The following is a 13,653-nucleotide window of genomic DNA, read 5'->3' as shown; positions in this document are numbered from 1 at the left end:
TTTGAACACAGTGATTCTGCTGAGGACGCATCGCATCAGTGTCAGTGGCAACAATGGCCGTCTGGTTGGCCCATCAATCTCCGCCAGCAGCCGACAGCGCTGCGCTCTGATTGGCGTTTGGACTGCTGCCTGACAGTGCCAGAAATGAGTTCTTAATCAATACAACAGACTGTCTGATCAAAGCCAAGCCGGCCATGGAATCAGTTGCAAATAATGCTGATAAGAAATATTCAGTGAACCTTTTTTATGATCCATACAGGGAAAAATGTTAAAGTTTCGTTTGCTGCTGAAGTAGATCATTTTTTAAAAGTCGCAAAATCAAAAAGTGCATCTCTTGAGGGACGAATCACACATTTTACATTTATATCATATTATATTTGTATTAGATTTTTTACTATAAGTTAAATATACTGAATATTTTTCATGTTTTGGCTCTTTTTCTGCAGCTAAAATTAATTTCCGCTCCCATTCGTCTGGCTTTGAAAAGGAAAGTTTTTTTCTTTCCAATCCTGGTTCCTTGCCCCTTACCGAGACTATTGTCTCTGTGTGGAGTTTGTGCGCCTGGACAATGAATGTAAATCTCCCCCCTTTGAATCCCGCCTCAACCCACCATCTGCCAGCGCGGGACAAAGTCAGATGTTCCCCCAATTATGAGAGCAGTCTTGGGGAATCCTGCTGCCGAGTCTCCGCCCTGTCGCCGTGTCCCTCACACACTTCTCCTAAAATGAGTGACAGCTCTACTTAACCCCAAAACCATGAAAAATCTACACATGATGACACGTACTTTAATAAAATTCCTTCAGTCCAGTGCAAAACCGAGAGAGAAACACACACTTTACCATGTGTTGTTTCTTTGAAGGCAGAACATGGCTTTTTGTGGGTGATCGAACTTCAAATCTGTGCAAATTAAAGCTGCAAACGAAAAGGAACCCAAACCGAAAAGGTGCGTTTGAAACCCGCAGGTTCACATCAACACACGCAACCCTGTGTGTGAGTGAAGCGTGAACAGTGGACACATCAGAATCATTTTAGTCATCTAACATGTTTCTGACATTATTGTGTGAAGTTGTGTTTAATTAAGAAACTATATAAACCTATAATATTTAATAAAGTCTTTAATCTGAACGTTATCACCATATTTTAATGAATTTGCCACTTCTTATTTGCTATAGCTGTAGTTTCACAACTATAATAGTGGGAATAGAAACTGTGGCCTATTGTGTGTCTAAAATCATGTGCAGGTTAGAAAAGATTCCTCTCCTGTGTTTTGCAGCTGATTCCGTGTTGCGCACTGATTTGAGCCCCACAGGTGCGACACACTGGTGATTATCAGCAGCCATCCCAACTTTCTGTCTAAATGTGTGGCTTTTTCTAATTTGTTGAAGCGGAGAGCCGGTGCGAAAATGAGGGGATTAGTCAAACCACAAACGTCTTTCTAATCAATTTAACCCGCAGAGACGGTCAGCCCGTGTGTTTTAGGGAGGAGGTGCGTGTGTTGTGGGTGAGGGGGTGGGAGGGGGGGATCAGTGACTGCTAAACCAAACAATGGGGTATCGTGTGCCGCTCGTCCTCTCCAGAATTCCCCTGCTCCCATGGGACGCCCCAGAGCCACTCTGTGTGGATGGCACTGTGTCCACGGAGGTCAGGAGGGGCGTGGTGTGTGCGTGTGTGTGTGTGTAGAGGAGGGAGACGCAGCAGCTGGTTTCCGTCCCTCCTTTCCACTGTGCAGAGAACAACAGAGTTAATGCGACCCACCACGTCTCCTATCGATTGCCTCATATTGCGCTCGTTTGTGTTTACTTATTTAGGCAAAGATGCAGATCCCTCTGGGGAGTGTCGGCATCTGCAATTAAAGCAGGGTGAGCGCCTTCGGCCTCACCAACCATCAGCTGCTAAACTTTTAGCAATTTAAACACACAGCAGAGGTGGTTTATATATATTGGGTGGTTTGGGCCTATAATATCAGTACAGTTCAAATGTTTCTCCTCACGGCAGACATTTTGGCTTTTAAGACGCGGGTGATGCATTTATGATGCATCAATTTTACGCAATTCAGTGTCCAAGACACTGAGGCTGGGCTGCATAAAAGAAGACATTTAATAAGAAAATAACTTCTTCTCAGTTAAGGCCACCCTCCACGAGGCGAGCACCAGAAACTGGGGGGAAATCTAACTGAAATCATTAAAGTGAAAATTGTCTGCTGAGGGTGAGGTGGGGCTGTTTGGTGTTAATAATCAATTATGTAGTACAATCAATAGAAATCTGTGCTACAGCATACAAGATATAGCTACTTGTGATAGAGTATTTATCATGGGCTGAGTGATGCTGCATGTCAGGGAAGCATTTTGCCAAAAAGTGAGAAAAAGCTTAGCATTTATCACCAACTACCTAATATCAGGCAGCTCATATGGTTCTGTGTATATGTTATTTTGTGATTTGGATAATTCAGATTATTTGTCTATTTTGGATTACAATAAAGATGTCATGTATGAAGACATCCTCTAAATATTTCTTTTTTTGTTTTGTTTGTTTGTTTTGTGTTGACTTAACTTGTTACAGGGTCTGAGACTGCATGTTTTTAATGTAAGGAATTAACTTATTTTGTTCAGATTTTCAGAACCCAAGAATCAGCATCATAGTATCAGCTGCATGGAGTGCAATTTATCCAGAGGTGCTTGTTTCCGTTTGCTAACACCTGTATGTCAGCGCCATCTACTGGTGAAGCTGCAGTACTGTTCTGTGTCATCAATTATAGGTCGTGATTTATCTCTATAAAAATCATTTTTTAATCTGTCAATGACCTAAAGTCATTTTAGACAAAGAGTGTGACACCACATACAAACACAATCAATGCTTTCATTTTACCTGAGTTTACATTCATTTGCCGCAGAACAAGTGCATTTAAGAAATTTAAAAAACAATTAGCTTATTGATAAAAGATAAGAAATCAGGCATTAGTGATTAATAAACAAAATTGTTATCATAATAAGAATCTCTCTTTCTTTTACAGTGCCAGGTCAGGTATCAGTGCATTTTCATTTAATATACTTATTAAGTGTGCTTTTCTTTCAAGTTTGCAACTCATTTTGTTGCTTTAAAGCAGCTGAATTAATGGGGCAAAAAGCTAAAAGTTGATTTTGTGTGTGTGTGTATTTTGCAGGTCAGAGGTCAATCTACTCTGTGAACAGCAGGTGCCCTGAGAAAAGGCTGTCTCTGGTGAGGCCGTTACCACCATGGTTAGCCACCAGCCACACCTTGTCTCCCCTCTCAAGCCTGATGTAGATGCTGCCACTGGTGGTGAAGAAGCCACTCTGCCGGGTGGTGAATGAGTGCAGGATCAGCTTTCCGTTACGTAGCATATCCACACTGGCGGCGTTCTCATAGATGGTGCCGTGGAACTCGAACTCGTATACACCCGGTTCCTGACAAGTGAAGAAGCCTGTTTTGGTGTCATAGCTGTTCTGCCCATTGTAGATGACATCACTGAAGACGATGGGTGTGCCAGCATTGGGGTTGTTGTTGCCCAGTCGCACAGAGAAGGCAACATTCACTGAGTTGCCAGGAGGTCCAGGGGGGCCTCTAGGGCCAGGTGGACCTATGAGTCATGTGTGGAAGAAACAAAAAAGAATACAACCGTTTAAAATGAATCCAAATCTTAAAATAATGCATTTAGTACCAGCAGAGGAGGTTTTCAGTAGAAGAATTACCTGGTGGTCCTTGAGGTCCACGTGGAGTATTTCCTCCTATATAGGTGGAATTAAAGTAAAACATTAGTATTCTGAAAATATTCCTTTCTTCATCAAAGTCAAGATGTTAACTCACCATCCCTCCATGGGCTCAGGTCAAATTCAGGGATGTCTTCACACCTGGTGTAACCAGAACCTCGAGGCCGGTACTGGAAGGGTTTTATGGGCACTTCATTGATGTCAGTGTTATCACAGATGATCCGGGCAAGAGATGTTTCCCTCAGGGACGCCTTCTGATCCTCAGTGAAGACGCCATCATTCTCCCACCAGAGACTGAAAGTTTGTTAAAGTTTAGAAATGAGGGAAAACGCAGCTGTCATCACATCTTTAGCAGCATGTAGTTTAATGTCTGCTTACCGGTCACCCTCGCGGACCTTTTGGAACTGAGTGGCAATCAGGCAGGCAAACAGCGGTCCCACTCTTCCTCCATTGACAAACGGCTCAGCCACTCCTCCCAGCCACACATCAATGTTGCTGGGAGTGCCATACAAGTCCAGCAGCTTCCTGGCCAGAATGGTGTTGTTCAGGACTTGAGCCAGCTCGCGCTCATTTTGTGGTTGGGACAGCCCGCAGAATTGACGCCACTTGTTGTAGCCTAAAACACAGCACAGACAGTTTAGGATTGTATGTTCTGTAAAGCTTAAGGAAAAATTAAATGATGAATAAATACCAGGGAGTCCATGATCTCTGCTTCTCTGCATGTTCAGTGCAGCCAGATCCAGAGCCAACCTAGCAGAGAATTTGAACAGTCTGTCCCTCAACTCCTCATTCATCATGCGGTCCTGAGTGTTAAGTTTGGCCTGACGACCCACCAGTCCCCTCACAATCGGGTCCAGTCCCCCTGAGAGACACATAAGAACAGTTAATTGTGATCAATTTGTTTTGTTCGGGGGAAAACTAAAGTAATAAAGGTTTTTGCCTGTACCTTCAAAGACCACTCTCCATGGTGCAAAGAAGTTTCTGTGCAGGACGGGGCTGGGGTAGTTCGGATGCTCCTGGTACTGCTCATTCAGACGGAACATGATTGGTTGAATCATCAGGTGGGCGAATCGGTAGGCAGCAGTGGCAAACACATTGGAGATGCTAGGGTCAATGTTTTCATTATAGCCAGGGTAGGTGGACAGCTGCCTGGCAATGAAGTCTGGACCAACGATGTGGAGCAAGTAGTCTCTGAAAGTGAGAACCTGGAAGACCCAAAATGAAAACTGAGCAAACAGCAGCATGTGAGTGAGCATGTTGTGAGTGTCAGGTAGTGCAGCCTCCTTCAGACCTGGAAAAATCCACCCATGATCTTGCGAGCCTCCTGGTAGAGTCTCTCTCCATCCCAGTGAGGATTGAGTTTGGCCAGGGCACGTGCCAGGCGGTTGTGTTCACGCATCATGAGTGTGTGTATTGCAGCCAGCCCAATGTTCTCATTGGTGCGGTCGTCACCTTAAAAAAAAAAGTCACAGTAGAGTCAGGAAAAAGTTAGGAAATATGTTTAGTGCTGGTATATCTGCTGCCACTTACCAGCCACAAAGCAGGGCACCTCCTGAGCATTGCTGACATTGGTGATGCGTGCTCGTGTTGCACACGGGTTCACACTCGCAGTACTGAAGGGCAGGAGCTCATTGCCGTTGTCAGTGAACTGTGTGTTGACCCTCAGCAGGCCTTTGTCTGTGCTTAAATCACGCAGGAAGCGAGCTTTGGTATCATCTGACCCGTAGACCTGACTCGCATCAATGTAGGCTGTGAGAGTATTCATCTGCTGACGCCTGTTTCTGTCACCAAAAAGGTAGCCGGTGTTGCCAGAACCACAAGCTGGTGCTGAGCGGAAGAAGGGGAAGCACTCATCTGTGCGTGGGCCAGGGCGGGAGTCATTCTTCGGAATCTGTTCAGAACACAGAAGAAGCAGTTAGCATTCAACATGTGTGTGTGTGTTTGTGCTTATAGGATGACTTTTCCTAACAACACTGACTTCAATTGGGAAGCAGGGCTCTGTGCGTGCACAGGTCTTTTGGCAGTCCACGCCCTCATTGAATGACCTGATGGAGGGAGAGTGAGGAGTGAAGGACAGGTCGTGGTCGGTCCACTGGCCAAAGATGGTCACCATGTGAGTGTAGAGTGGGTCATTGATCAAATCACCGTTGGCTGCTAAAATGTTATTGGACACTTCCCTGACCTAGAAATGTAAACAATAAATACTTTAATGTAGGTTCACAAATCAAATACTTAATCCAAATACAGAATAAGATCATAATAAAGACTGAGTGACAAAAATGAAAAGTTATTCTTAACTTAGCTGAAGTGTTTAATGTTTACAAATAGTTAATTATTAACAATTTTATTAATGTAATGTCTGAAAATATACTTCGTTTAAACAAACATTGATGCATTCTGTGTTGATGCTTCTTATGCTTCTGTATTAGTGTTTAATTTAGAGTTTTTACCAGAGGGAGGAAGTGCCCGTTGACTCTCTGGTCTGACGTCCAGCCTTTCGGCGTAGAGATCCCGTCCTCGTACTCAGAAGGCAGCCAGCGGGCTAAAGGTGTGTTGGAGGATCCCCAGCGCGGATTGTTTCTGCAGGTGAGAGAAACACACCCACACTGAAGGCTACGTCCTCTATGCGTTGGCAATGAACTTCATAATTAGTAGGCGTTCGAAGTGAAAGAATGTCATGTTTGGCTCACCTGTTGTTGCAGACGCCGCTCGCAGTGCGGTATCTGTCCAGGTTAGGAGTCGGTGCGCAGGACGGGACCCGCTGCTGCTGAGCGCAGCCTGTCAGAGTAGCAATCACCTTCAGGTCCTCTTCAGAGATCAGGTCTGCAGGCAGAGATAAAAGAGTCAGATTTCATGTAAAGCCACCTTTAATAACAGGTCGAATATTTTGCATACACACCTGTGGCATTGATGGACCGTTTCTGTCGCCTCGGCAGAGACCTCTTGATCAAAGTCACCGCGTTCTCCATGTAGTCCGCAGCCCGCACCGCGCTGCGGGACAGGCCGACGGGCTGCTTCAGCAGCCGCAGGATCTCTGAGGGGTTCGCTGCGTTTCTCCTCACCCGATCCAGGCTCCTGCGTTGTGTTCAGATTTATTATAATTTAATAGACTTGTGTATCAATGAGCACATCATCAGGTCTGTGCACTCACTCTCTTCTGGAGTATTCATAAAGTGAATCAACATTGGCGATGGCAGCCGCCACGGCCTCTTCAATCACACCCATGCTCAACCGTGACCCTGCAGGACAGACAGCAACATTTAGTCTGACACCATCAGCATCATTCAGCATTTTCACAGGATCATAACTGTCTGAGACCCAGTAGATTTAAATTATATTTAAATATAATTAGCTAGTCTAAAATAGGGGGGTGTCACTCACCTGCATTGACCTGGCATTGCAAGCACAGAGACACAGCAACCACCAACAGGCCCAGCAACCGATTCATCTCTGCAAAACATAAAACATAAAAAAATGATTATTTAATGCCCGCACTATCTGCTTAGAAATATATATTTATTATATAATAACATGGATGGTATATTAATATATTTAAAACAGCTAAATATAGCGTTGTTTAAAGAAAGCTTTAAACAGTAAATTAAGTAACCTGCAAAAAAGTCTATGTCCTCTGAAGTCCTGCAGCATCCACCTCACAACCTCCAGCTGCTGCCAGAAGTTCGTGCTCCTACACAGGCTCTGTGTGCTTTTTATAGCTGCTCTTGCGTCACGTCGTCTGCACATTTTTTATCAGGAATTTTACGCAGACAATAAGTCTTCTTCCTAGTTCCTTCTCTGCAGCATCCGTGATGTTCAGCTTCGAAATATGCAAACATGAATGGACACATAGTTATAAAGAGCTTTTGTTTGCTTGTTTGTTTGTTTGTTTTTAGGCCAAATGAAACTTTTATAAAATAAGTGTCTGTCTGGAATAATGCAATGTATTGATTGATAATTTGGATAATTCTGTAAGTGATAATTTTTTAACTTTATAAACGTGCTGCTCAACATTTTCTAACTGACATTATTCTTCATGCTTATAGAAAAAAAACTAATGAACGAGATGCGCTTTCACTCGTGAAATAAATTAGTGTGAAGCAGTTTTCCAATCAAATGAAATCTGTTTTTATTCATCTGAATTCTGCAGAATATTGTTCTAACATTGCAAGAAGTTGCACAGTAGTCTATAAAGCAGTGCTCTATAACTTCCTGGAGAGAAATCACTACCAGACTCCTTGACAAGCCAGACACAATAGTTTGGAACGGAACAACACAACTTCCCGCACCGCGGATACAAACTCCAACCTGCAACATATTTTCCTATTGACCCGTGCAGGCCTCATATACACCTGTTGTATTGTTATAATAGCTAAATACAGTTGTTTGTTTTAGATTATAATTTATGAAAAAATGCATTATACATCTGACAACAGTGTAGTTTTCTAACAATGTGCAGCAAAATCATCACACAAACAATTCACTTCTAAAAAAAACACAATTCAATACAAAGGTAACCTAAATATTAAGCTTTAATAAGTGTATAAATGTTAGACCTATGCTGTATTTAAGCTTCTATAATTATAGGTGTGCGTGCAGTAAAAACACAAACCACCATATCAATAACAGCCGGTCTGTCATGCTGTGCGCCTTTTGCGCATAAAACCTATTAATTTAAAAAGGATTATGGCGCATTAAAATCCATAAGCGCCTGCAGGTGAGGTTACATTTAAGACTGACAAGGTGCGTGATGTATTATCAGTGTGTCCATTGTGCATAGAGGAACTTTTTACTTGATGTCAAATGTATTAACAGGTCTTATTTTAATCAGCCAATGAGGTTAGGCTAATTTGGATCAAATTAGAAATGGTCATTCAGTATAAAGCACATTGATTGTCCTCTTTGAGTCTACAGTCTTTAAGTTTATGGTCTATGCATCATTTTCTGTCCTTTCACTCACATGTGAAGGCGATCACACACACACACTTTTTACTGGATTTCTTGTTCTTGCGTGGGCTCATCTGTGTATAACTTTTAAAGACAGGGCTAAAAATAATAAAAAGCAAAAAGGAGGAAGTATAATTCCCGCTAAGCATTCTTATGCTTTAATTGGAGCCTGACCTCAACATTGTGTTTCCATCAGTCAGCCTGGTTGTTTCCTGGTTCCTAGTAATGAAGAAATAAAAACCATTTTAGCTGTAATTAAAACACTAAGAAACATTTTAAACTCTCTATATACAGAGTATAAAGTGTATTTTAACTGTTGAAAATAAAAAAATAAAAAAAAACTCTGCAGGAACTTTTACCCCTTGTTCAGAGGAGGCTGTGTGATGATGAGAAATGATATCATTGTTCACTCTTTTTAGTGGCAGAGCATGAGGGTAAACCTTCTCAATATGCTATTAAAGCAGCGGTCAGTGCCTGTTACACATGTAACTCATGTTCCATAATAGATATTAATGTTAAGGGGATGTGTCTTATTTGTCTGTGGTTCATTTTGGAGTCACTTCTATATATTTTTAATTCAAAATAACTTCATGACCATGTTTATCAGGACCTTTATACTGTTTGGTCTAATAAGAACACAGTGGAGAAGGAATGAAGCACTGTGTGGTCAGACATGTTGTTATTTTGTTGTTCGTCTGAAGTTGTATTTCCAATATAACTACACTCTGATCATTTTTATTATGCTTTTACACAAAAACATAGACCCTGACTGTCCTTCCTTATTGATAATCTGTAATTAGAGTTAGTTAGAGTTACAAAAAACATGTAAAGTCATGTTTCACACACACATGAATCATCTACATCTGATCATTACCAAGCATAAACAACAACATATTGTTGTGCATAAACAAACTACATGTTCTTGTGTTTTTTGACTGTTTAGTCAACACATTTTAAATAACTCAGATTTTGTAAGTGGATCCTGATTGTAACTGTGGAGTCATGCTTTGGCATTGACACAGAGAAGTATTGTTTAACAGTTGTCTGTCCGGTTTTGTTGTGGTCGTCTTGGCACTCGTAAAGCATCACCTCACTTATGTTGTGTTGTGTTATGTGCTGACTCGCTTATCACAAAACGTGTATGTACTTTTGTCTTGTTAACAACATACTTTACTTGGATGAGGCCATTCCCTGACTGGAAAATGCAGTTTGGCCACAGGCTGACTGGAAGCAGTTTGGGTGTTCCCCATCAAGAGTCTGCTGATTAAAAATAATAAATGGTAAATGGTCTGTACTTATAAAGCGCTGTTCTAGCTACACGGGTACTTCACACTACTTCACATTCACCCCTTTCGCGTACACAAACACACATACATTCACACACCAGTGGTGCAACCACTGGGAGCAACTTAGGGTTAAGTGTCTTGCCCAAGGACACATTGGCCTGCAGCCAGGGCTGGGGGATCGAACCACCGACCTTCCATTTGGTGGACAACCAGTCTACCACCTAATAAAAAAAGAATTTAGATGTAAAGCAGTTGATGTGAGTTCATGTGAGCAGTGATATAACGCACAACTTTTGATGGTTATGTCATCATGTCACAAAAAACTATTCACACCCACACTCACAACCTAACATGGACATGAGAGGATGCTGTGGTTTCACATTTGCATAGAACATTTAATGCTGTCTTGCTAATAAACCTTTAAAAATAGAATAGTATATATTAACAAATAACAGAGCAGGGAAGCACGATGCATACCAAAAAGTTTGGGCTCTCACAGCATATATCTAGCAAGTATATGTGATAGAAAGAAACAGCCAAAACACATCAGGATCAGGCCTGCTGTACAATGGCTGGTCTCTACTTTGTGTGCAAGCTGGTAAGCTAATATTGCTAACAGACTGAGATGCAGCCAGCAAGCACTTCAGCTACTGATGCTAATGTGTTTGCCCCCTTTGTGATTTCTTTTTTTTTTTGTATGTTTTGTCACATTTAAAACAAATGTTTCAGCTCAAACTAATTTAAATATTAGCAAAAGATACAAAACGCAGTTTCTAAATGAAGGTGTCCATTAATAAAGGGGGAAAAAATTCAAACCCACATGGCCCTGCTAAACCTAATAACAGGTTGGGGCACCCTTAGCAGGAAGAACCGCAATCAAGTGTTTGTGATAACTGGCAATAAGTCTTTTACACGCTGTTGAGGAATTTTGGCCCATTCATCATTTCCGAATTATTGTAATTCCACCACATTGAAGGGTTTTAGAGCATGAACCGCCTTTTTAAGGCCATGCCACATCATCTCAATCAGATTCAGATCAGGACTTTGACTAGGTCACTCCAAAGTCTTCATTTTGTTTTTCTTAAGCCATTCAGAGGTGGACTTGCTAGTGTGTTTTGGATCATTGTCCTGCTGTAGAGCCAAAGTGCAAACAGATGACCGGACATTCTCCTTCAGGACGTTTTAGTAGACAGCAGAATTTAGCAGAATTTTGACACATTTAGACGTCACTGGGATTATAACACAAAATCATTTCAGTGCTGAGCTTAAAAAATGATCGGCCTATCCTCAATTTGGGTGGAGTTCTTTAACACCTAAGGTTAAAAATGAAATGTTCACAAGTTCCCTGCCTGTGATGCTGCTAATTAATCTAACTTGTTCTGATTTAAGTTGTTAAAGGCTTCCCACACTATTATGTAATCCAATGTCATTAAGTTTGTGGTGCTCAAAACAGACAAATAGCATGTCATATGAGACAAACACGCAAACATTTAAAATATATGAATTAAGTTTGTTTTATTTAACCCTGTATTATCTTGTATGTTATCGGGTTATCTGCAGCAGGAAGCAGTGGGGATTTCTCTGTGTCTCCAGCCAGTCAGGTCAGGTGTTTCAGGTAAATGGTTTTTTGTTATGTTAGCAGACACTGTGTCCATGATGTAATCAAAGACTTACTGGAAAGGTAACTTCTTAGTCTGCTGCAGAGTCAGGAGATTCAGAGTTGATTCAGTCACCATCACATTAAGTCTTTAAAGAATGTGTGAGGAATTTACCGCTTTTACCACACACTGGTAGTCTGAAGACTTTGATACAGGATACACAGCATTGGATTTCAGTGTAGACCCAGAGGTGTGCAATGCTAATATGTGTGTGTTTCTCTATCACAGTTTCCTTGGCCTGTTTTATTATCCTGTGCATACTTCTCTGGTACAATGCAGATGGAATGGGAAAGTCCACAGTGTTTCCTCATATTTGCTCCTATCTGTCTTTTTATATCTGCAAAATCTTTTCAGAGCTGTCAAATATAATGACAGCCTGTCAGCTCTGCATGTTGTCAGAGCCACAGCAGACCATCCTTATAAAGGTGAAAGAAGCACAAACCTTTCAATTTTTTTCTATTTTTTGTGTGTCTCTACAGGAAGTAAATAGGTTAAATAAGAAGATTTCGTTTGTCTTTTTTAAATAAATAAGTTTTACACAATTTATGCTGCTTTCGTATGGGTTTGGGGCCTGGCTGAGGTAGACCTGGTGCCATTTGGATATTTATTATTAGCCCTAGCTGTACACCCTGACTGCCATTACACCCACTAGAAGAGTGGAACAGATGTGAGACATCGTCGTCCGTTTGTGTCTTTCGGTAATACGGAGAAGGCAGGAGGAAAAGAGAGAGAGAGAGTGTGTGTGTGTGTGTGTGTGTGTGTGTGTTCGCTACCACTTAATAAATTAAGAAGTAATGTGTCCCAAAAAACATACCTGGACAATAAAGATCATTCTTTCTTTCAGGAAAAAAGCTTTAGCTGTGAGGAAGACGTGTGAAGAATAACATTTCAGTATCCAAACTCCAAGAAAAAGAAAAAAAAGTCCAAAACCTTTGTTCTCATTATTCAAAAAAGTCTGAATGGGAATCTCGTTGATAAACTAGACTGTAGCTGTCTGGATGGAGCTGCAGGAAACTCAACTGATGACTTGACTTATTGAACTACAAAGAAAAATATGATGGTGGCCTGAGGCTGGAGGAGAAATATTATTGAACAGTAAGCTTTACAAGGATGAGGCTCAAATTCCAAAAATATTCTATTATATAATTATTGAGTTGTGAGAAATGTATGTATGTGAGGCCAAAAGGTCAAGTATATAATTAAATATGTGGTTTAAATAATACTGTCTAACACCTTAGGTATAAATAAATGGAAGAGATATCATTCGTCAATCAAAGCTCTCCTTCTTAATCCTTTAGGCTGCCACAGAAACACGCTCAGTAAAGCCTCACACTAACACTAACAGAAGGTGTTGCTATATTTAATTGTGTTTGAAGGTCAATATGACGTATCCATCATAATGTCACCCATCAGTTCGTGTGATGTTTACTTTACTTCCTGGTCGCCATCTTAGTCATACAGACTACTGCGTCACCGTAAAAAAAAAGTATTATTGTTCCTCCTACTTACCTTTTCTACTTCCATTTGTAATTGTGACTAAAAATTATATTGTACTGAGGAGTACAGGTACCCCTTACTGACCTTGTAACATTATTACATCCTGTCATGTACCAGTATATATACTAATTTGTCTTTCCATCCAAGTATATTTTCATGCATGTGCAAAAACTCACTCATCCATCTTATGGTGGTGGCTTCATCTTTAGTGCAAGTCAGGTGTGAATGAACTGACCTTTGCCTGGCATTTGTCCAAAGCCTGCTCTGCCAGAGAAGCACCATGTCCTCATAGCTGGAGTTGGTACAGCTGTCAATCAGACCTAAAAAGGGTGGTGGTGAGGGGGGGGGGGGGGTTATGTCAAATTCAACTACAAACTCCTGTCTCTGTGACAGCCATCTGTGTAAATGTGAGTGATCAGTCAAAATAAAGCTACCTACCTCTGTCTCAGGGCAGCTCTGACCAACTTGGTGAGAGACACTTTATAACGGTAGGTGATAAAAACAGGGTAGGTGAGAGAACAACAGTATTGATGAGTGACATCT

The 13,653-nt window shown here is 41.4% G+C and overlaps 1 protein-coding gene across 2 annotated transcripts; it reads right to left on the bottom strand.

Moving 5' to 3' along the window:
• Positions 1-2,762: 2,762 nt before the first annotated feature.
• LOC114441193 (eosinophil peroxidase-like) lies at positions 2,763-7,426 on the bottom strand. Of its 2 annotated transcripts, none has more exons than XM_028413994.1 (15): positions 7,342-7,426; positions 7,107-7,183; positions 6,877-6,964; positions 6,625-6,800; positions 6,416-6,548; positions 6,176-6,305; positions 5,704-5,907; positions 5,256-5,616; positions 5,017-5,177; positions 4,672-4,930; positions 4,417-4,587; positions 4,104-4,341; positions 3,823-4,019; positions 3,708-3,743; positions 2,763-3,595 (listed from the first exon to the last, which is right to left on the bottom strand). In XM_028413994.1, the coding sequence occupies exons 1-15, from the start codon at positions 7,371-7,373 to the stop codon at positions 3,174-3,176; spliced, it is 2,685 nt and encodes an 894-aa protein (XP_028269795.1). In that variant the 5' UTR covers positions 7,374-7,426; the 3' UTR covers positions 2,763-3,173. The 2 variants fall into 2 exon arrangements, with proteins under 2 accessions (XP_028269795.1, XP_028269796.1); XM_028413995.1 differs by having other exon boundaries at positions 3,174-3,595; positions 7,107-7,175; positions 7,336-7,392.
• Between the last annotated feature and the right edge of the window lie 6,227 nt (positions 7,427-13,653).

The sequence above is a fragment of the Parambassis ranga genome, chromosome 9, assembly GCF_900634625.1.
Source record: "Parambassis ranga chromosome 9, fParRan2.1, whole genome shotgun sequence".
NCBI lineage: Eukaryota > Metazoa > Chordata > Actinopteri > Ambassidae > Parambassis > Parambassis ranga.
This window is presented reverse-complemented; position numbering and strand designations above follow the sequence as displayed.